Below are 24,575 nucleotides of genomic sequence, written 5' to 3'. Positions count from 1 at the left end.
ACTGTCAACATGCTAATATTATGTTCAAAATCCATTCGTGCAGCTTCTCTTTCCTCTCTCCAAAGCCCGAGAACCCAGCCACTAGAGTTTGGCTCCAAGAGTGAAGTTTAATTTTTTTCTAATAGACTTGCACTCATTTTTTTTCCTCTTCACTAAGCATGCATGACCTCAGTATCCAGCTACAGACTCGTCCAGCTCATCGTGTATATCTGATCTGATTTAAAGCTCCAAAATCACATCTCCTATGACATAATGCAAATTGTGTGCATGCACACAGACCGTTCATTCTTCCATCTGTTAGCACCAGATGCTTCTTTTGTTGCTGCTCCAGTGGGACAATAACTTCAATTTATTGTTTTGGGTATTCAGTAGAAGAACAGAATGATGCTGGTGGCAGTGATATGCAACATTGACATTCGACTCCAAGACCATCGTTTAATTTGATGACCTGAGGTCATGATTAGGTCAAAACCTATCGTGTGACCTGGACATCAGCCCACATTTATTCCCTGGGCTAATAAAAAGTGCTCTGCGGGGTTGCAATTAAAGACATATCTTCAGTCAAAAATGTGAGAAAAACATGTTTTGGGAATTTAAAAAGAAAATCATTACTAAAAAGCCTCTCGCGGGCAAGCATAATGATCTTCGGTTTGCTAGGATAAGATTTCACATCACATCTAATAATTTTGGCACTATTTTTATTTTCTGATGGTGCAGTAGCTCTATATATTCCGAATGAATAAAATTCACTATAAATGTCAAGTTTTTCTCTCATAAAAGTGTTCAAATATTCGGGATTTTATAAATGCCCTTTACAAAATAGAACCAGATTTCCTTCAATTTCCAAATCAAACTGAAGTCAAAGCGGTATTCAATTATTCGTTGCATTGTATTTTGTGTGCTCATGTTGTAATGCAATTGCTGTTACAAAAGCTCATCTTCACATATTTGCCATAAACAAATAGCTGAGGTCTGGCAAAAGAAAGAAAATCGCTCAGTGGGGCAAAATGTTCAGATGAAAAAAATAACAGGCTGACTGACAGTGTATAAATCAAACCTCAGGAGCATTCTTCAGTGTATAAAAGTCTCATCACCTTCATATTCAAATCACTGACATTATTTTATGTTTCCTAATGCACACAGGAAAAAAGATCTCCGAGAAGCAGAAATAGATACTGTACTTTGCTTCACCTTGAAGACAATAATTATACTGTTACACATTCAGGTATTACAAAGTTATCAGTAGAAGGTATCAAAGGACACTACTACATTAGTTTTTGGAGCTGTAAAATGTAAGTATATTAAGTCTGTACCATTACATATATGATTCTGTCCCACAATAACTTTCTCTTCAAGTCAGCTGATTTTTAACTTGTGCATATATGACATGTTGAGTGTATTCCAGAATGATCAGCATCCATTCAATACAAAGGAAACCACAGGACCGGTTTACCTCCACAAAACATTTTCATTGCAGCAAGTTGTAATACTTTCTCATTTAAAATGAAAACAAAATTTATGCTTCCATAATTACAATAAGCAGCCAGCTGCTGCAGAGTTTCAGACAGAAAAGTTCATCGTCTTACATAAGAAAATATTTAAAGACACAACTTGTGTTATTTATTCCTGAGGCTTAATGAATGTCTTCTTGGCTTTACTACCTCTGGTGCTAGCTTCTGTTTCTTCACTTTGAAGAGCTGATCGGTCTCGCTTTTTGGTAAACTTCCTTTTTATGGTTCCCACTAAGCTTTCATACCTGGAAAAGACAAGGTTTGATAATGCTTCACTGAATGCAAATAACTTGCAGTGGTAACTATTGCACATTATCCACTAATTTGTAATATAATTTTGAAGTATTAATTCTAACTGCATAGGAGAATTTATGGAGGTAGAAGTTAGGGAATGAAAGAACAATGAAATAGGTTGTAGAGTTGAGGAAATTTGAATCATGAACAGTCAAGAGTCTCTCAAGAGGCCATTCTGAAGAAAGAAAGATGACATATCTTGGCGAAAAATGCAGGGCAAGGCTGAGAAGGAAAGCAGAAAACAAGAATTTTAAAGGAGATGCAATAAGGGTGGATCAATATAAAAATCTAAAAACAGATGTAGGAGGAGGGATCAAGGTATAACTTAGTAATAAACGCTAGACTGTTATTTGGGCAGGGTAGCTGATACAAAATATAGACAGATGGTACGGCTTTAGTAAAGCTGTAAAGTTTCCACCTCTAAGCCTTAACGACAATGCAATCATCCACAACAAAGTCAGGGATCGCAAGGGGGCCTTATTAGTGAATGAACAAATATTCTGGGGAGAAATTGTAAAAAAAGCAGTGATTGTTGATCCAGTTACAGTCTGTGGCAATGCTCCATGTAAGCTGTGGGTGCGTAGCTTTGGGTATGTGCGACTGTGCAGCAACCAGAAGATACCACGCAGGCCACTCACAGTGGCCCCTTTAAGACATCATGTTTGTGGCCGCACAAAAAAAAGGTTCCATGCATTCAATGAATAGGTTGCACACAAAGAAATACGTTTAATGAGGGCATTGATCTGAGGAGTTCAGTGGAAGATGGTCTGTGGGTTAGTGCCCAACAAGTGCAAATTGCATTCAGGATGAGCATGACCAAAGAACTTCAGATGGAAGAATAAAAAGCTGGCATGACCAGATTAGAGGAAGGAAAGTAAACAGGAGAGAAGGGTACCAAGAGGAAAAAAGAGAGATCGGATGGACTCAAGTCTTGGCTGGTAGCCAAAATGTACAAATAGACAAGAGGGAATTTAAATTATATAGATGGGGAGAGATGTGTTTAGATTATTAACAGGTTAGAGAGGATAGCTTACGAGAAAGCTTGAAGTTAAAGTGTGGCAGCTTGTGATGAAATTGAAGTGAACTTACAGACCGAATAAAATCGGCCAATAAAAACCTTGCATTTATATGGCATTTTCCATGGCCACTGGATATCCATAGCAATATAACGGAGTACTTTTGAAGTTGCGATGTAAGAAATACAGTAGTCAATACATTCAGCAAACTCCTGCAAATAGCAATGTGAAAATTAATTGATAATCTGTTTTTCTTTTTAAAAAAAAATAAATTTAGAGTACCCAATTCATTTTTTCCAATTAAGGGGTAATTTAGTGTGGCCAATCCACCTACCTTGCACATCTTTTGGGTTGTGGGGGCAAAACACAGGCAAACACGGGGAGAATGTGCAAACTCCACGCGGACAGTGACCCAGAGCCGGGACCAAACCTGGGACCCCGGTGCAGTAGCAGAAGGTGAAGGTCATAGAAAAGTCCCAAGTCAGCAGAGAAAAGGAGTTTGGTCCAGGAGAAAGTGGATTGCTCTTCAAGATCCAATGCAGCAGCAAAATCTGAGAAGCCACTGAAGTGTAATTGATATGGATTGCCTCAGCAAGTTTGAAACAATTGCAATATGTATGACTTATAAAATTATGAAATGATTTTATGCAACACATTATGAAACTTTCACACATGAACAGCAACCATTTGTTCCTCTCCACCATGCTTTGTCAGACAAGATTTTGAAACCTCAGAGGGATCTTCGAGTGAAGGAAATTATCAAGCAGCTGTCTTCCAGCAATAAAGATTATTGGACAGGTGGCTAATAACCTCTCAATAACCCACCATTGCAGCATTCAAGGGTTTCAAAAACCCACAAGTACGATAAAGATTCTAATGAAGACCAAGACATTTATTAACAACTATATTTTGTTTATGGATCAATTATTATATATGGACACACAGTATGATTAACAGTCCAAGGAGGTTCTTCTGTCAATTAGCATAATATTTTTCTTCACTAGAGATATCCAATTGTAACAGTGGAATGTGATACCATTGATAACAGTTGAAATTGTGCAGTATGCTACCCTAATGACCTGAAATTTTTAAAAATAATTTGATTTTGTGTAAAGCTGTTTTGAACTGACTGATACAGAAATTATTGATCTATACCCAGAGGATGCTTCATCTTGTGGGAGAGACTAAAAATAGGGGACACTGTTTAAAAATAAGAGGTTTTGAAAGGAGCTCTGTTCCTTTAAAGAACGAGAATAGGAGACTTGTTTTCTTCCAAAGTGTTGCTAGTATGTGGAATTCTCTTCCCAGAAAGTAGTGGAGGCTTGGCCTTTAAATTTACGCAGGGCAGAATTAGACAGAATTTTGTTAGTCAAGGGAGTCAAGGGTTATGGTGGCAGACAAGAAAGTTGAGCTGAGACCACAACCAGGTGAGCCATGATCTTATTGAATGGCGGACCTCGCTCAAAGGGCTAAATGGCCTCCTCCTGCTCCTATGTTTGAATCCTCCTGCATACTTTTTGATACAATGCGATGCATTGTTCAGTGTATGCAATTATTTTCCACAGTGATGCTGCTTAATATCAGACTGATTGCACCAATAAATCTATTCATCCTAATCTTTTCCCTAAACTTGGGGTCACTACCTCTAGTTATAGTTCAATGGTTCACTAATCCTTTTCTGTTTAAGCTCCAACATTATTTTCATGGTTTATGATTATTCTAATGATAGAAAAAGCCACTTTTAAATGATATACTGCAACACCTCAGAAACTATTGTGCCTATAACATCCATCATTTACCTTAAAATATGTACTGCATCTTTAACATATTAAATATATTCTGCATTCTGTGTCTGAGAGATAAATGCAGCCCAATACTTTGTATCACACCTCTTGGAGATATAATAGCTTACCTCCTAGCCATTTCTACATCTGAAACATCTACCTCCATCTTAACGTCTTCGTCAGGCTCTTCATTTTCATTCTGGGAATACATCTGCGCAACTAGTTTCTGGAATAAAGGCAATGCTTATCTATTAACTCTACTATTTGGACATTTTGCTGAATGTTAGATTGTCTTGAAAATAAGACATAAATTTCTGTTATGATTTACTCTCCAAATTTAAAACCAATAGAGAGAGACTTACTTATTAAGATATTAATTTGCTGGTACTTGCAGGACATATTAAAATTAAGAGAGTTTTTTTTATTTGTTCTTAAGAGTGTGCAATACTGACAAGGTTCTGTGAAAAATCAAGATTGCCTCAATTCATATTGATTGCTTTTATATAGAGTGGCTTGCTCAGCCTCTTCAGATGACATTAATAGTGATCCACAGTGCAAGACTGAAGTCACATGTTGACCAGTTGGGGCTTTCTAGAGGACATTGGAGAACTAGTTGTGTTTTTAAAACTGGGGTTGGATCACATATTACCACATTTATTGAATTAATTCTCAAATGTCAGAAATGGCCATTTTGGGATTTGAATATATGACCTCGGCCTTTCTACCGTGGGCGGCACAGTGACACAGTGGTTAGCATTGCTGCCTAACAGTGCCAGGTACCCGGGCTCAATTCCGGCCTCGGGTGACTGTCTGCATGGAGTTTGCACATTCTCCCCGTGTGTGCGTGGGTTTCCTCCCACAGTCCAAAGATGTGCAGGTTAGGTGGATTGGCCATGCTAAATTGCCTCAGAGTCCAAAAGGTTAGAAGGGTTTACTGGGTTACAGGGATAGGGTGGGGTGTGGGCCTGGGTAGGGTGCTCTTCCCAAGGGTCGGTGCAGGCATAATGGGTCAAATGGCCTCCTTCTGTACTGTAGGGATTCTATGGTTCGAAGTACCACAATCACTGTTTAATCTAAACTTACTCTCTTTCACACATGTTGGCGTGTTGTTTGGATGAATTTAGCCCAAATGAGACACAAATTATGTTCCATGTCACCCACAGATGGCTTCTGCTTTCAGTGGCTTTCATATGTGTATCACTTCTACAAATCTTGTATTTTTGTTACTTAATACAAAAGTCCAGCTTTATAAAAAAAGTACAATATTCATGGAGAAAAAAGTGTTTGACACAAGCAGTAGCTGCGTTTTAAAAAAATCATTTAAAAAGTGCCCTAGGTTAAAATCTCCTTCTGAAAATACTGCACTCTCTTCACTCCGTGTGCCTCCTTCAAAGTCCTCATTGCTAAGTCTTGTTGCCATTTTGCACTTAAGTGATCCATACCAATTTATTTATACTTGCATCAAAACGATTAGTCTCTTTTCTGACTTCACCTTGCACATCCACTTCCTCACACAACCTCACAAACCTTGCCATGTTGCTTACTGACAAGGTTCTCTCAAATGTTCCCTCAACCATGCATTTGACCCCTCCTACCCCCACCAAGCGGAACTCCTGCTACTGGAAAAAAAACACACACCCTTACAGTTCCTTATCAGTGCATGCTTTAACTCAAAACTTTTTCCATTGGCCCTTCACCACAATATCTTCACCTTTATAGGCTTGCTCAGCAATTTCACTCCTGCTTTTCATGGAATCATATAATTTTACAGCACAGAAGGGGGGCCATTCACCCCATCATGTTTGTGTTGATCCTCTTGAATGAGTTACTAAATTAGTCCAAATGTTTCGTCCTTACCCCATACCTATTAAATTTTAATGTTTGATATATATCCGCGCCACTTATAAAGACCATTATTATGATTTGGCCTTACAGCATTGCCTCGGTCACCCATTTAATATCCTAACATGCCTGTCTAAAAATAAAATTCTCCTTTCATTCTTTGCAATGATGAGCATACATTTATGCCCTACAAGTTGCCTCGTGGAGCACTAAGGAAATATTTGCTCAACCAGTTTACCTCATCAAATCCAGCGTAACTCTGAACCCTACCATCAGGTCTCAACTTTTTTTTATTCCAAAGAAAGAGGCACCAGTTGCTTTAATCTCTCATCTCCCCACACAAAGCATTCTTTAATGTACCGCACAAAAAGCCACTTAATAAGAGGCGCTGCTGTTGCAGGTATTACATTAGCGCATAAAGAGGATTGGCTAACTAAAGTTGGGATAATAGGGGGACTTTGAGGATGCTAACATGTAACTTGTGGAATACCACAGGGATCAGTGCTGGGGCCACTATTATTCACAGTATATAATGACTTTGATGAGGGAAGTGAATGCACTATTGCCAGGTTTGTGGATGACACAAAAATAGGTGGGAAGGCATGTAGTGAGAATGATACAAAGAATCTGCAGAGGAATATTGATAGGATAGGTTACTGGGTCAAAAATTTGTCAGATGGAATAAGATGCAGCAAAATGTGAAGTTATGCACTTTGGTAGGAAGAATGAAAGAACTGAATATTATTAAAATGGAGAAAGCTGTAGCACAGAGGGATTTGGGTGCCTAAATCACGAAATGCTAGCATGCAAGTTCAGCAGGTAGTAGGGGAGGAAATGGAATGTTGACCTTTATTTCAAAGGGTTTGGAGCACAAAAATATGAAAGTCTTGCTAAAACTATACAAGACACTAGTCAGACCAGACCAGGAATACTGTGATCCCCGTATCTAAGGAAAGATATACAGGCATTGGAGGCATTCCAGAGAAGGATCACTGGTTGATCTCATGCATCAAGAGATTTTTTTTATGAGGAGTGATTCAGTAGGTTGGGCCTTTACACAATGGAGTTTAGAGGAATGAGACACAATCTTATTGAAACATATAGGATTCTCAGGGGGCTTGACAAGATGCATGCTGAGAGGTTGGTTCCCCTTGTGAGAGAGACTAGGACTGGCGGGCATAATCTCAGAGTAATTGGTCGCCTATCTAAGACAGAGATGAGCAGGAATTTCTTCTCTCAGAGGGCATAGAATTCAGTAATGCAGAGGGATGTAGAGGCTGGGTCGTTAAGCATGTTCAAAGCTGCGACAGACAGATTTTTCATCAGTATGGGAATCAAGGATTACGAGGATTAAGGCAGAAAGTGGAGTTGAGAACTATCATACAGTATACGGTTAGGTGGATTGGCCATGCTAAATTGCCCTTAGTGTCCAAAAAGGTTGGGTGGGCTTACTGGGTTTCAGGGGTAGGGTGGAGGTGTGGGCTTAAGTAGGGTGCGCCTTCCAAGGGCTGGTACAGACATGATGGACTGAATGGCCTCTTTCTGCACTGTAAATTCTATGCTGATTTTATGAGATCAGTTATGATCATACTGAATGGCAGAGCAGACTCAATGGGTCAAATGGTCTACTTCTGCGCCCACGTTTTATGGCCACTGACTTCGCCTTAAAGGTCCTTGGCACTAGTGCCCTAACTTTCTCTTAAAGTAACTATATCCTAATCAGTAATCTTCACAACCCCCACCACCACACCAGTCCTACCTCAGCAATTTGGAGCAGATCATAAAGAAGTTAAGCACACCATACATCCAGTAATATCTTTTATTAACTCTTTTATGGGAAGTGGGCATCGTTGGCTGGGCCACCATTTATTGCCCATTTCTAATTGCCCTTGACAGGGCAGATAAGAATCAACCACATTGCTGTGGGTTTGGGGTCATATGTAAGCCATACCAGGTAAGGACAACAGATTTCCTTCTCTACGGGATGGGTCATTTACCAGATGGGTAATTTGCTACAATCGACAATGGTTTTCATGCTCACCATTAGACTTTTAAGTCACCATTTTAAAAAATTGAGTTCAAACATCACCCTCTGTCATGGTGGGATTCGAACCTGGGTCCCCCAGAACATTGCCATGGATCTCTGGATTGCCAGCCCAAACACAATGCCACTACCTCCCCTGTTTCACAGCTATTCCCAACTTAATTTTATAACATTGAAATTTAAAATTTACAGAACTACAGTTGTATGAAAGTGCTGATAAATTCAGCATTTAAAAGATGACTGAAAATCAAAACATAAAATGGGATTGCCTGTAAAACATACCTCTATCTCTGGATTAAAACCTTTAAAAGACATTCGGCCAAACAGTATGTCTTCACATGGCACAAAACTCTTTTCTTCAATAATGTGACTCCTGAAACATATTAACAATTTGGTAGATTTAGCTACTAAGGAAAATATTTGCGAGTATGGAAAATAAACACCTAGATTCTTCAATGGACAGAAGTCACAGGTAATCATTCTGCTTGCTGCTACAACAGGCTTACTGAAAAATTATACTAATGTGTAATTTTTGCACAGAAAATGTGTAATAACTCAAGACTTTTCATTCCGATTCTCAAACATATTACTTCCTTCAGCTGATTAAGACAAGATAATTTCACATCTAAAGATGAACATGTATCACTTTACCAATTTAAATTTTTCCTTCCTAAATTGTAACACAAATTTAAAAATAACCTAGGCTTTTCTCTGTTCTTTCTGTAGGTATTTCTGTTTTTAAAATATTAATGTATTGGAATTATTCATTAATCATTCTCATACAGGTTGTGCAAGGCCAAGGTGATGTATTATCTGCCATGCAGGTTATTATTTTGTAAATTACATATACTAAAACTATGAAATTGTAAGACATTTGCATTTCTTTATGAATGACATGCCAAATATACAATTATACAATAAAATATCTGTTTACACATTGCCTCTGCAAAATGAATTAATGATTTGCATAATTTATAAATTATATGGCCCGTATCTTCCTGTGTCATTCACACGTGTGGCATGACGACCCGGAAGTATGGACGCTCAGGCATGCGCACTGGAAGCTCGTGGCGGTTAAACACCCAGCTGATTTTTTTTCCCTTGCTCGAAGCCCTGTGCAGCTGAATGAAAAATTCAGCTGCAATGCTAACTTGGGCCACTTACCCGGATTTTTAGGGAGTATTTACACCTTTTTATTTACATGGAAATTCAGTTTAGCAGAAGCAGAAGACATCGGGAGACATCTTTTTGGTAGGTTAATATTATTAGTGTTTAGCGTTTATAATTATGTTTCAAATGCAAATAAAATGAAAGGAAGATATATATATATATATTTTTAAACTTTGGTTTGTCATAAGGCTGTTAATTCCATTAAAAGGCTACTTCATTGTATAAAATGAGTTTGAAGTCACAGAAGGTGAAAGAGTTATGCTTTTTACACTGTGGTCTGTAATGAGGATGTTAATTCCATTAAAGGAACTATAATGGTTAGAACATAGAACATTACAGCGCAGTACAGGCCCTTTTGCCCTCGATGTTGCGCCGTGATCACTTTCTAATGGGAATGATTGTCCACCTAAGATACTCAGCGTTACTAGTTAAGAGGCCTTGCGTGGATGATGAACCCGATTCAAGAGCCGCTTCATCGATCACTCACTCGTCAGGAGTTTCCAGTATTCCTTTCTCAGGCCCCTTTTCCGGGCCTCCTCTTGCCGTTGGGTGTTCTTGAAGAATTGTAAATCTTCAATCAGGAGCAAAGGTCTATGTTCGAGTTCTTGAGGTAAACCTACAAGGTGTTTTGAAGAACTTCCTTTGTCCTCCTTTTATTTGGGATCCTTCCTTGAATTGGGTGAAGATGATTTGTTTTGGCAGTTGGGACGCTGAGATCTGAGACATATGGGTGACCCAGCGGAGTTGGTTTTGGATGATCATGGCCTTGATACTGGTGCTACTGACTCCTTCAAGGGCACTAATGCTAGCACGCATGTCCTCCCAGCTTATTCAGAGCTAAAGCACTGTATTTTGCAATGTATTTTAAGCTGAATTGTTTACAAGTCTCCCTGATGTAATGTTCATCCTTAAAAGAATTAGTGTTTACTTAAAATGGTTTAACAAAGCTTAATGCCTTAGTTCATGTATACAAGCCTCCTGTAAGCTAATGTGAACTATCTGTCGGACAGGTATTGTCGCGAATCAACCACCTGGCAAAGGACATTCCTAAATGAAGTCAGAGGTGATGTGTGCCAGGACACTGCGCTTCAGCAGCTGCTGCTTTCAGATGTCGAGCTTGTTAATTAACAACTGACATGATAAAACCTTCTCTTCCCACCCCCCCCCCCCCTCCATCCCCTTTGTAAGCAGACGGAACTGTTGTGTTTAAGTGAGAAAATATATTTTATTGCAGGAAATTTATAAAAGTTATGGTAGTTTTATGACATTGTTCAGCTGATGATGTTAAACATTTATGTTAAATGATAACTGTTTTCAAAGTTTTGTATTTATAAAATAATTTTTTGTTCATAAATGTTTTACATTTAACTTTACAAGCTTTTAATATCTTACTGAAACACCAGAATACAATATTTAATTATTAGATAATTTAAAATGAATAAGATAATTGAAGTAAACAAGGCAGAAACATATTTAACACGAGTAACACAGTGGCACACTCGTTAGCACTGCTGCCTCCAGGGACCCATGTTCAATCGGACCGTGGGTGTTTGTACATTGTCCCTGTGTCTGCATGGGTTACCTAGAACCATCGAATAGAACCACAGAATTCCTACAGTGCAGAAAAAGGCCATTCCGCCCATCAGGTCTGCACTAACATTCTGAAAGAGTATCCTACCTGGATCCACTCACTGGCCCACAGTTATAAATAGTCATGAGACAATAAGTAAACTCTGCAAAACATTTTCAAATGCATTGCAAGAAAAGTTGTTACTTTTGACAACTAGAACTCAGTCTTTGGTTATTATGACATTACCGTTTCAATAATGATCTGCAGTTTACAAAGAAAAAAAGGCATATCAAATGCGGCTGTAATTATCAAATGTTTCTCGCTACTATCAAGCCCTTCAGCTAATTACTAGAAGTGACAGTGAGGAGCTGGCAAACAAAAAAATGTCATCATTTCCTACTAATTCATATGAGTGAGCAGTCTCTGTTATGTCAGCAGGTAACTGGAAGAAAATAAATGGGCCGATATCAAAAGGAGAGTATTGTAACTGTAAGTGATTTAATGAGAAAAGTACAGTGAACTCCACTACAAATATTTATACAACATATAAGCAGGAGCTGAACACTGGTTAAGCTAAAAGGGGTGGTTGAGTAGGCTTTTGAATAAATTAAGTTAGAAGACAATATGGTCTTGGCAGAGCAACATTGGAGGTCTCAATCAATAGGACAGAGACTGGTCTTTGATAGTGGCACAGAGGATAGTGAGTGCAAGTCATAATTTTGAGCTGCAAGTGTGGAGCTTACTTAGCATCAGCAGGAGTGATTGGGACATCAGTGTTGACATTTTCCTATATATATTTAATTTTCTGGAAGTGCCAATGCAGACAGATAAAGCCACATAAAAAGGTCAGCAGAAAATTTGATTTTTTAAATAAGGGCTTAGAGTACAACAGCAAAGTACCTGCAGCACTAATGAATTTATACAAATCATTGGTTGTGCTACAGGTAGAGTACGCTGCATAGTTTTGGGAGCCCTATAATAGAAAAGAGATTAGACAGAAGAGTCCAATTATTATAGATTCTCCAGGATTATAGCAGTAACAAGGTACTACAGTTCTGAGAGACTTGAAATGGTGCAACTATTTCCATCGGCGTACATGGGCTAACAGGAAATTGAAGTGAGATTTTAAAATGTTGTAGTTTGGATATAGTGAAGGAAGAAAGATTTGCCTTTATACATCTGCTTTCACAACTTCAGAATGTCCCAAAGCACTTGAAAGGCTGGTTTAGCTCACTCAGCTAAATCGCTGGCTTTTAAAGCAGACCAAGCAGGCCAGCAGCACGGTTCGATTCCCGTACCAGCTTCCCCGGACAGGCGCCGGAATGTGGCGACTAGGGGCTTTTCACAGTAACTTCATTGAAGTCTACTCGTGACAATAAGCGATTTTCATTTCATTTCAAATACTTCTTTCAAAGTGTAGTCACTATTGTAAAGTAAGAAATATGGCAGCCAGGTCCCACATAGCAAGCTCCCAAAAACACCAATATGATTTATTTCTTAAAAGTATCCAAATACCAAATACGTGCCCCCCCCCCCCCCCCCCCCCCCCCCAAAATTAAGGGCAATTTAGCATGGTCAATTCACCTACCCTTCACATCTTTGAGTTGTGGGGGTGAGACCCACGCAAACATAGGGAGAATGTGCAAACTCCACAGTGAGCCGGGGCCGGGATCGTCCCCGGGTCCTCAACCTGTGAGGCAGCAGTGTTAACCACTGCATCACAGTGCCACCCTACAGGAATGTGATAATTACCAGAGAACTAATTTCTAGATGTTGGTTGAGGGATAAATATTGGCCAGGACACCAAGAACTTCCTGGCTCTGCTTTGAAATAGTGCCACAGGATCTTTTATGTGCACTACAGAGGAAGATGGGGCCTTGTTTAACATTTCAGAGACATAGCAGCACAGAAGGACGCTACACCAGCTCTGGCAGAGAAATGCAATCAGTCCCATTTGCATGCTCTATCCCCATTGCCCTGCAAATTTATTTCCCTCAAATGTCTGTTCAATTTTCCCTCAGATATCATTCATAATTTCTGCTTCCACCTCTCATATATGCAATGAGTTCCAGGTCATTACCGCCTGCTACATATAAATATCTTCCACACATCCCCCCCCCCCCCCCCCCCCCCCCCCCATCCGCATCTCTTGCCTAAAACCATAAAGTTGTGTCCTCTGGTCATTGCACCATTAGATAATGGGAACAGGATTTCTTTGTCTACCTTATTTAACGTAATGACAATCGTATAAATGTCCCCTCAATTTCCTTTCTCTAAGGAGAACTGTAGCCGAACCAATGTTTTCCATAAATCCATCAGACCTGCAACCTAACCCTGTAGCCAAAATCCCCAATTCCCGGAACCATTCTAGCAAATCTCCGCATCTCACGGGGACATTCATGCATTGTTGGATATTTTGACATATCACAATGTGGTTTTGACAATATACACAAAATAAACCCCAATTACCATTTGAGTGTGGGAAATTTTCATAAGTTAAAAACGTATCCAAAAATTACTACCACAAACGTGTTGAGTTCAAGATCTGAGAGTGAAATGAAAGAAAGATATAAAGAGTGCAATTGGAATTGCAGCACTGGGCAAGGCTTACAGACTGCGAGGGAAATGGACCATCTGTTAGGATGCCCGAAAAATAAGGGACACATATTGTAAGCAGATAATTGTGCATTGATTTGGCCATCGTTCAACCTATATAGTGCATTTCCATTCTGTTTTAGTTGTACTGATCACTCATCTCTGTACATGCACCACTCCTGACCTTATGCTGCAGAGTTTCAAGTCAATTATGGCCTCCTTCCCAGATGAACAATATGTATCGCAAATGTAATAGATGACATTTGAACTTTGGGATTTTGTTCACAGAAAAATAACAGACTGATTATTAACTCAGTACTAGCAAATAATTTTCAACTTGTTTCTCCCCTCTAATGCTTCCATCTCTATCCCCATTCTCATTCTGGTTCCAGTGCCCTGACTACATTTCAGAAACTTAAGTTATTTAGCTTTAGCCAGCTAACCTTATCAAATGCAAATGTCAACTGGTGAATAGCCTTTGGGCTATTAGAAGTAAAGCTTTTTGGAAGACTCATACTGAAAAAAAACCATGTTGCATTTATAATACAGAACAACATGCTGTATGGCAATTTCCACAGCTGTTGATTTTATCATTATGCTGTATTTATGACTTTAAGCAGCAAACACACTGACCCCAGATAGTTTAGGAAGGAGAAAGTAAAAGGAGGCTTGATGAACACTGTATTTACTGATTTAAACGTCTATTATTCATACATTTACATCAGGTTTTTCTGATCGGTTTCAAATTTTCTAACATAATCCATCAAAAATGAAAGAATATATATTTTTTAATTCTTTGAACAATACCCATTCTCCACAAACCATAACTCACATAATTTAGTTTGATCAATCTGGGTAAACAAACGTCTCAGCCTCTTCCTCAAGTCTCCATCATCAAAGATGATTAGCCTTCAGCTAATTTCATTACTCTACACAACATTAAGCAATGCTTCAGTACACTGGCTACAGACCACATCAACATTCCAGCTGTAGTTCTGAAGACCTGTGCTCCAGCATAGGGCCTGCCCCGATCCACACTGTTGCAGTACAGCTACAACTTTGGCATCTACCCAACAATGTGGAAAATTGCAAAGATATGTATTGTTCACAGAAATCAGTACAATTCTAACCTCATTTTCTATCATATTTCAGGCCAATGACCTTTTATCAGAGCTACTTTTATTTCAAATTTCCACTGTCTGTAGTTTCCTCCATTTTTCACACAAACTAGGGCTGTATTCCTGGAATTTAGAACGCCAAGGGATGATTTGATCGAAGTTTTCAATGAATTCCAGGAAACAGATAACGTGGAGTCAGAGAAGCTAATTCTGCTGATTCGAGCCTCTAAAGCTGCACAAATACACAGCCATGCAGCAATGGGGAACAGATGCATGCATGCATGGCCCTGCGCTAATCTTAAAAGGACGCCCGAGTGGAAAAGTTCATAATGCGCTGCAAAAATAAATTAGAGGGAACATTGGTCGAGGAATTTAGGACTAAGGGACAAAGCCTAAAATTAGAGCCAGATTTTTCAGGAGAGAAGTGTGGAAACAATTCTACACACAAAGGACAAAAGGCCTTTGGAACTCTCTTCTGCAAAATAGTTAGCACAAAATCATTTATTTATTGTAAATCTCAAATTGATAGATTTCTGTTAATCAGAGATATTAAGGGATATGTGGCAAAGACCCATTGGTTAGGTTACAGATCAGCTATGATTTTGCAAGAGGTTTCAGGGTCAAAGTGGCCCACTGCTGTTACCATTATCTTGCCAATTTCTGCCCGATCAGCCTACTCCCAATCATCTATATAGTGGTGATTGGAATTCCATCAAGCAGCACTTACTCACTGCTACTCTATAGAAGGCTGTTCATCAACACCTTCTCCAGGGGAATTAAGGATGGGCAACACATTCTAGCCTCGTCAGTGATGCTCACATCACATAGACAAATAAAAAAAAAATGATGATTGATGGGTTTCATAAGTACCACCCAATTCCAAACCGCATTGCAACCTCGGCCTAAACATGCACACAAGAGCTGAATTCCAGGTGTGAAAGTGACTGCCTTTGACACCATTTGACCTACTGTGGCACCAGAGAACCCTAGTAACTCAAAAGTTAGTGGTGCCAGGGAGAAAACTGCCATTGTTGGAGTCATACCTGACAAGTAAAATTCTTGTTGGTCAAAATCCTGGAATTTTCTACTTAACAATATTATGGGAAAACTTTCACAATAAAGATTGAAATGACTCCGAAAGACATACCACCCCTTCTTGGATTAACTAGACATTGTTATGGGCCAGGGTTTAGAGAACCCCAAAGTGTATCATGGAGTTCACCTGAGCCACAACTTTTAATAGATTGCGGTATGGGGAGCACACGGCCCACTCTATAGGTGTGGTACAGCAGAAATGGAAAGTATTTTTTAAAGCAAAACAATGTTTATTCTATGAACTCAAGTTAACCTTTTTAAAACAAACAGTGAACATCTGAACATCTTAGCAACCATTAATTCAAATACAACCCCCAAAGAATACAACACTAAGTAATCCGTAAGCTGTCCTTTTAACATCCAGAAGACTTTAAAAAAACCTTTAAACAGAAGCACATCAGGCGAAAGTCACTACTGCGAGCGGTTATTAGTTTTAAATCACCAAAGGATCGATTTACAGTCTTTAGTTAACAGAGGAAGACTCTAATCCACTTTCTGGCTGTGACTGCAGCTATTCAGCTCTGAAAAGCTGGAAAGAGAGGAGGAGAGAAAGAGGAGGAGAGAAAGAGGGGGAGGGAGAGAGAGAGAGAGAGAGAGTGAGAGGGGAGAAAGAGAGGGAGAGAGAGAAAGAGAGGGAGAGAGAGAAAGAGAGAGAGAGAGAGAGAGAGGAGAGAGAAAGAGGAGGAGAGAGAAAGAGAGAGGGGGAGAGAGAGAGAGGGGGGAGAGAGAGAGAGTGAGAGAGAGAGGGGGGGAGAGAGACAGAGGGGGAGACAGAGGGGGGAGGGGGGAGAGAGAGAGGGGGAGAGAGAGAGAGAGAGAGAGAGAGAGAGAGGGGGGGTGAGAGGCGGGGAGGGGGGGGAAGAGAGAGGGAGGAGAGAGAAAAAGGGGGAACGGTGTTGTGAAATCATGAAGAGATTTAAAAACAAGGATGAGAATTCTAAAATGGAGATATTGCTGGACCAGGAGACAATGTAGGTCAGCCAGCACATGGGTGATGAGTGATCAATAATTGATGCAACATATAGACAACAGATCTTTGGATGAGATAAGCATAAAGTTAGGTGAGAAGGAAAATGGGAGGTCAACCAGGAGTACACTGCCTGAGGTGTGATGATCCTCGGATTAAATTACCACCATTCAGCTCTTCCCCCTAACAGGGGAAAGTAGCCGACGGTCACATGGGACCAAGATGACTTTATTTTACTTTATTGGAATACTCAAGTCTGGAGATAACAGAGGTATGGATGCGGGTCTCAGCTGCAGATTAACAGAATCAGATTCAGGCTCCAAATTGAAACTATCTAACATTTACCAATATAAAGGCAAAGCAAGGTTCTTCCTGTCTGCCTATACTGTAATGGATGTGAGACATGTACCTCATTTTGGATATACAGATATTTTCCAATTAATTCCACATGTCACAAGGCACGGTGGCACAGTGGTTAGCACTGCTGTCTCACAACAACAGGGACCCAGGTTCAATTCCAGTCATGGGTGACTGCGTGGAGTTTGCACTTTCTCCATGTGTCTGCATGGGTTTCTTTTGGGTGTTCTGGTTTCCTCCCACAGTCCAAAGATGTGCGGGTTAGGAGAATTTGCCATGCTAAATTGCCCCTTAGTGTCCAAAAGGTTAGGTGGGGTTACTGGGTTATGGATATAGGGCGGGGGAGTGGGGCTAGGTAGGGTAGTCTTTCAGATGGTCAGCGCAGACTCAATGGCTGAATAGCCTTCTTTGCACTGTAGGGGTTCTATGATATGCATCAGAAATCGTAAAGCAGACTTATTTGATCTTCTAAGACATTTTTATTAAAACATTTTAATTACTTGAAAGGGAGGTAGGCAGGAAAGAAAGAAAGAAGGTGTGTGAGAGTGAGTGAGTGAGTGTGAGTGAGTGAGTGAGGGAGGAGAACGCGAGAGCGTAAGGAAAAAAAAAAGAAAGCCATTCGGTTCAGGAGCGAGGGCAGTGAGGTAGCTGTCAGCAGCCCAGGTGGTGGGTATTAATCCTGACACTAACCCACCAAATTCTTCGGCTCACCCATCTCCTTCCTCATCTCCTGCAGGAGCAGAACATTCCACTCTTGGTTTTATCACTAACTGGACTAATGGGGTCTCTTAACTGATCCATTTACACTTGATCTTCCTCTGTATTCTTTGATAATGGCAGTTCCTTGATAACTTTCATGCACATTCTCAAAAAGGTCTGTCATCTTGTAAACAATTAGATCATCAATAAGGAGGATGAGATAAATAGCTGTTTGTACTATTACTACAGTAGTCTAACACTGCTTCTATACTGCTGTTGCAGTTGAATTCATTGAGATTGTCGCCTCTTGGCTCACAAAAAAATTGCATCTATAAATCTGCCACCAGGATAAAGGAGTCAGATTTATCAATGTAAATGCCAAGAGCTGGATTATGGATGATGGTCTCCTGATATCTGAAACACAAATGTACATTATAAGTGTTTTTAAATCTTGTGCTGAACTATTTATCTTGCAGTAGCTAGTTTCAAGCCCACTTTGGTTTTGGAGGCCCCATTTACATGAATTTAACTAAAAGCCACGGCAGGCTTGTGATTACTTTTTAGTGGTGATGTTGCACACAATACATACAAAAACTAATATCTCTCTAGGCCTGGGAAGTTCTGGATTTTAACCCAGGAGGAATAACCAATCATTTAAGTGATTATTGAAAACATCCCTTCCTGAGCCCCACATATTACTTATTAGGATCCAAATTACAAAAAAACACTATGTTTACACCTCCATCTAAACCTGCAGATTACCAAATGATCAAGCTAGACAGTAGAGATATTTGACATCAAATCCATTCACACATCGTCAGCATTGTCACTGTTACCTTAATTAGCCATGATTGAATGGCGGAGCAGACTTGATGGGCCAATGGCCTAATTCCGCTTCTATGTCTTATGGTCTTAATGAGACTGGATTATTTTCGAGCATGTTAGTTTGAAGTCACACACAAATTACCAATTATCAGACTGTTAACTACCATAACAGAATACAATATTGTTTTTAATGTTGATCCTAACAAAATTGCATTCAATAGTACTTTTGGGAATGTTACAATAATTGTCTTGACTATTGAATGGAAATGAAAATGAAATGAAAATTGCTTATCGCCACAAGTAGTCTTCAAATGAAGTTACTGTGAAAAGCCCCTAGTCGTCAAATTCCACCGCCTGTTCGGGGAGGCTGGTATGGGAATTGAACCCGCACTTCTGGCGTGCCTTGGTCTGCTTCAAAAGCCAGCTATTTAGCCCACTGTGCTAAACCAGCCCTAACTTTGCAATGATTTTTTTTAACCAATATTAAAATACATCTTTAAGTCTCGGAACTTCCCAGTATTAATCAAAAACATAATTGCGTGCGTGTGTGTGGGGTGGGGTGGGGGTCACGTGATGTGAGCACAGGAGCAGCTGTGTTTTTGTCAGCTACTGTGCTACTCATCTTCTAATCCATTTTTTAAAAATCCTGATGCACATTCCATAATTAGTTGTTTTTGCTATATATGTCCTGTGCTATGTCCCTGGAAGATCCTGGCCAGATTTAGGCTTAAGCCAAAACATCCTGGTTTGATTGAAGTATTCGGAGGCGACTGGGATGGGGCCCAGTTTGCAGTAGCGGTTTTGCTGGTGAGCGGGCCTACACCTCGGCGGTGCCGTTGGCATCAGGATGATGGGTGCCAGGTGGTGCAGACTTTTGGTGCTCACTCTGATGAACTGCGAACTATCCTTCAGAGAATAGTGGAAGCAGCGAAGAGAATCCTGTTACTGGACAGGGCAGTCTCCTTGGTGGGGGGTGCCCTCAGTCCTTGGAAACTCCATTGTATGGTGTCAATTTCCTGGTTGATTCGGGGAGATGGGGCCGGACAGGGAGTATTTGTGCACCTGGTCTTTGAGACAAATTCCCAATCGTATTTGAGAGTTGCTTTCGCAATCTCGATTTGTAGGCTGGGCGTTTCGGGTTCCATGGAGCACACAGCATCCCGTCTTCGAGGATTGGGGTAGGTCGGAGATCCCGACCACTGATCCTACGTTGTCTTCGCTTCAATGCTCGTCAACAGGGATTGGAGGTGGCTGGACACATTGGATCATTGCCTCCCACTCCGGCCTAGGTCTCTTGCTGTTTGGGTTTCAAGACAATGAAATGGCGGCGACGGTAATTAAATGGAACTTTGGAGGGGTCCTGAATCCCACTTGATGATCCTGTCATGGATTTGGCCTTTCCATGCTCCAGGAATGGTGTTATTATACTGCTGTTCATCAATAATCCTGAACTTTATTCCCTCGTGACTATGCCACTGATTGGGCAACATTTTATGTTGTCTGTTTTCGTGACAAGGGTGTAAGACATATGAGCACAGAGGCAGTGGTCACCTATTGGCCCTGTATGGCGAAAACCATACTGAGTTGGTAGGGTGACATGAAGGTTGTGCAATATCTATCTAGTTTTGCCTTTTTTAAATGTGTTGTAACCCTTGCATTTACAAAAGAGGGAGTATATTTTAGATACCCCTTATCTCGTTTCTCGAGATCAGTAGCGCCATGGCAGGGTGGTGAGTAGATGATTGGTATGGTGGTATGGCCATGCAAAGCCTGACTTTGGATAAGCAAGGTCCTCAGTTAAGTACTATCAGTGTCATATTTTTTTTTTGTATTTTTGTTATTTTGGGTTTATGGAACCAGTGCTTATCTCACATGAAAGTCCGGACAGATCATGTGTCCTAGAGAGGACTGGGTTCCTTGTGATTCTTCTCTGTGGTTAGCATCTCTGGAGTTGTTGGGAGTAGGAAGAAATGTATAACGGTGCACGCCTGGGTGTAGCTGGTTAACCCTTGTAGGCACAGTGGTTAGCACTGCTGTCTCATAGCGCCAGGGACCTGGGTTGGGTTCCAGCCTTGGATAACTGTCTGTGCGGAGTTTGCACATTCTCCACATGTCTGCGTGGGTTTCCTCTGGGTGCTCCGGTTTCCTACCTCACTGCAGAGATGTGCAGGTTAAGTAGGATTACGGAGATAGGCGGGTGAATATGCCTCGTTAGAGTGCTCTTTCAGAGGGTCGGTGCAGACCTGATGGGCCGGCTGGCCTCCTTCTGCACTGTAGGGATCTATGATTCTTTGAGGACTCTATGATTCAATATTCACTTGGCTGCACAGGTAGTGGCAATGGTTGCTTGATCGGGTAGGGTAGGACAGGAGTAACTGTGTTTACCTGGGTTGGGCCGAGGGTCTTTTGGGCAGTGGAGTGAGTTTCCCTTCCTCAAATTGTCGCCCTTTGGGGTCCCTAGTCTGTTATCCTTCTCAAGATAGGGTTTCACTGTGGAGGTAGTGACCTGTCGTCTGTGTGTTTGTGTGAGAGTCTGAGAGCTGTGGATCAGTGCCTTTGGAGTCCTTCTGTGCAAGTGGAGGCTGAGGTGGGGAAGATAGGCACCCTCTTCCAAGTGCTCTTGTATAGTGACTTCCTGGTTGCCCTCTTTTGAAGCCGAGATTCCCCGCGAGAGCCAGTGCTCCAACTCGGATGAGGCCACACTGTTTTGCCTGTGGTATCGATTTTTTCCATGGTCTCCGGTGCTGGTCTTTGTCTTGCATTCTTTGGCTAATCCTGGTGTTGCTTTTTTTTTGGGCGGTTTACAGGGCTGGTGCCCTGTCTCTGGTGTGGTTATAGAGGAGTGAGGTTGGTTATGTAGTGAGTCTTGGCATGGTATGGGTATCCTTGGTTTACTGACACCTATGTGCGAGAGTGCTCAGTGCCAGGCCATGTCTTGCCCAGTGGTCGGTATCCTGTTGTTGCCCTATGCGTGGAATGTTCCTTTTTGGCCAGGATGTCCTAAGAGGCTGAGTGAGGTTTTGAGCAAGCAGCTTTTTCCTTTTTTGCCTTGAGGTGAGGGGCATGCGCCAGGGGACCTTGTGCTCATGGCTGCATTTTGGTACCCTATTATCCTGAGCTCTTGGTGGTGTTTTTTAAAATTCTGCCATTGTTAACGTGTTGGGAGATGCTGACCACAGCTCACAAGGCTAAATCGCTGGCTTTTGAAGCAGACCTAGCAGACCAGCAGCACGGTTCGATTCCCGTACCAGCCTCCCCGGACAGGCGCCGGAATGTGGCGACTAGGGGCTTTTCACAGTAACTTCATTGAAGCCTACTCATGACAATAAGCGATTTTCATTTCATTTCACATTGATTGAAATCTGAACCAGTTGTATGAATATTTTTTGGTCTTCTCTGTATAAATGTATGGAATGATGATCGCTCTGTGATGTGCCTGAGTTTGGGGATTTGTTGCGTCTGGTGGTTATATATAAAATCTTCTCTTACAGTTAGTGTCTTTGAGAATTTTTTCTGCTGTGTTTGTATGTTATTTTGGGGTTAAAGAATCGTCAACTGGTTCTTGCAAAGGTAGAGTCAGGTCTTGTGTCTGAGAAAAGGACATCATAATGTGTTATTGATGCCTCTGATATGACTGGAACTGGGGGACGACAAGTTCTGGTGCACACCCAAACATGGCACAAAATCTTATCCTGGGCTCTCATGGGTTGTGCAGGCACTTGCCAAGTGGGTTGCTGTGCGCCATTTTTCCATGCCTTCATAGTCTCATCTTCCTCTAATGTATCTATTGGTACATATGGAGGTTTAGTGATTATGCTGAACCAACTGTATTGTTTTCCCGGATCCGGTCCTCTTCTGTATTTATGTATGGGAGATATTCATGCTATGCTATACCAGTCCTGAGAATTTGTTCTATTATTTGTTAAAATGGAAAACTTCAATAAAAATACATTTTAAAAAACATACATCTTGAACTTGGCTCACTTAGCTATTTTTGACAAATGAATATTTTGAATTAATCTTGAAGTCTAATATGTGGATATTTGGTAAAGCTATGCATTGTCCTAAAGGAAAGTTGCATACGTTCAGAAAGAATCACATGCAAGAAAGTGAGAATAAAACATTCAATAGTAGAGATGGAAGTATGATCTTTCAGTAACTATTGCCATCAGCAATTTTTAAAAATTGCTTATTTTGCTGTAAACCTGGTCGATCTAACTTCCAAGTAACAGTTATCCTTGAATTCCTGAAAATAACGTGAAATTGCTTGGGACAGAATTATGCAACTTTACCCAAATGGAATTATTAATGAATCTTTGTAAAGAGTTCCTTACTTACTCTTTTTCTTTCAATTCTGGTAAATCCAAATACCAGTGTTCATCACTAATTATCTTCTTTTCTTCTTCTTCCAACTGTTTCTTAGTTTCTGAATCCAAACTCCTCTGCATAAACTAAAAGCAAATTTTTAAAAGGCTATCAATTTCTCTAAGAAATTGAAATCAAATGTTTTATCTTGTGGATTTAAAGTACCACAAAGCCAAACAGTTTTCTTCTTAAATATTTTTATTCTTATTTTTATTCAAGGCTTTTTACATATATACACAAAATATAAGAACACATTAACCTAAACAAACATAGATCCCCAACCTCCCCTGATACAAACACCCCAACATATCCCACTTTCCCCTCAATCCTCCTTGAAGAAATGAACGAAAGGTATCCATGAACCCTTCAAATGACGCCCGCAGAACGAACTTGGATCTTCTCCAACCTCAGGAATTCTGCCAGGTCGCTCACCCACACGCCTGCCTTCGGCGGCTGAGTCCCACCAACACAATAAAATCTGTCTCTGGGCAATCAAAAGCCAATACATCAGCCTCTCTTTCCCGCTGGACTCCCAGGTCTTCCGACAGACCAAATATTACCACCTCCGGACTCGGCGCCATCCCCACACCCAGAACTTTTGGGCATAACATCGGAGGACACTTGTCAGAACCCCCTCAAGTCGTGGACATGATTTGCAGGCTCCCCTGCACACCGGTCTTCCACCCCCGCAAAGAACCTGCTCATCCTTGCCACCGTCATATGGGCCCTATGCACCACTTTAAACCAAAGACAGAGTTAAGAGTGATTTCAGAGGACTCAATTAAATTTGTCAGACATGACCTGCCCTTGACAAAGCCATGTTGACTGTCTAGTACTAACTTGTTTTTCTCTAAGTGCGTATTTATCGCATCCTGTATTATGGCCTCCATCAGTTTTCCCACTATTGATGCCAAACTGACAGGTCTGTAGTTTCCTGGGTTATCCTTTGCCCCATTCTTAAACAACGACGTCACATTTGCACTCCTCCAGTACCCCGGGACTAATCCAGGAAAATTTCCCTCAACGGCTCCACAATATGCTCCCTTCCCTCTCTCAGCAATCGAAGATGTATCCCATCCGGGCCTGTCGACTTCTCTACCTGAAGTGCTGCCAGCCTTTTTAGCACCTTTCCTTTATCTATCACTTTACTGCTCATTTGCTCAACATCCACATTTTCAACTGGGCCATTGTCACCATCTTTAAATTTGGTGAAGACAGAAGCAAAGTACTCATTTAGTACCACTGTCACACCATCCGCTTCAGTGAGCAGTTTACCCTGCTGGTCCCACTCTATCATTCACTCATCTTTTACCATTAATATGT

At 40.8% G+C, this 24,575-nt stretch overlaps 1 protein-coding gene across 1 annotated transcript in view; it reads right to left on the bottom strand.

Moving 5' to 3' along the window:
• Positions 1 to 866: 866 nt before the first annotated feature.
• Positions 867 to 24,575, bottom strand: part of mphosph6 (M-phase phosphoprotein 6) — a 43,415-nt gene continuing 19,706 nt past the window's right edge. Inside the window, exons 2-5 of the mRNA XM_038806332.1 lie at positions 23,226 to 23,338; positions 8,774 to 8,864; positions 4,734 to 4,831; positions 867 to 1,756 (exon numbers count right to left, since the gene is read on the bottom strand). Of these exons, the coding sequence (XP_038662260.1) occupies positions 1,621 to 1,756; positions 4,734 to 4,831; positions 8,774 to 8,864; positions 23,226 to 23,338 (438 nt within the window). The 3' untranslated portion in view covers positions 867 to 1,620. The remainder of the gene's footprint in view (positions 1,757 to 4,733; positions 4,832 to 8,773; positions 8,865 to 23,225; positions 23,339 to 24,575) is intronic.

The sequence above is a fragment of the Scyliorhinus canicula genome, chromosome 9, assembly GCF_902713615.1.
Source record: "Scyliorhinus canicula chromosome 9, sScyCan1.1, whole genome shotgun sequence".
NCBI lineage: Eukaryota > Metazoa > Chordata > Chondrichthyes > Carcharhiniformes > Scyliorhinidae > Scyliorhinus > Scyliorhinus canicula.
Note: the sequence above shows the minus strand (reverse complement) of the source record. Positions and strands in the feature narration are given on the sequence as shown.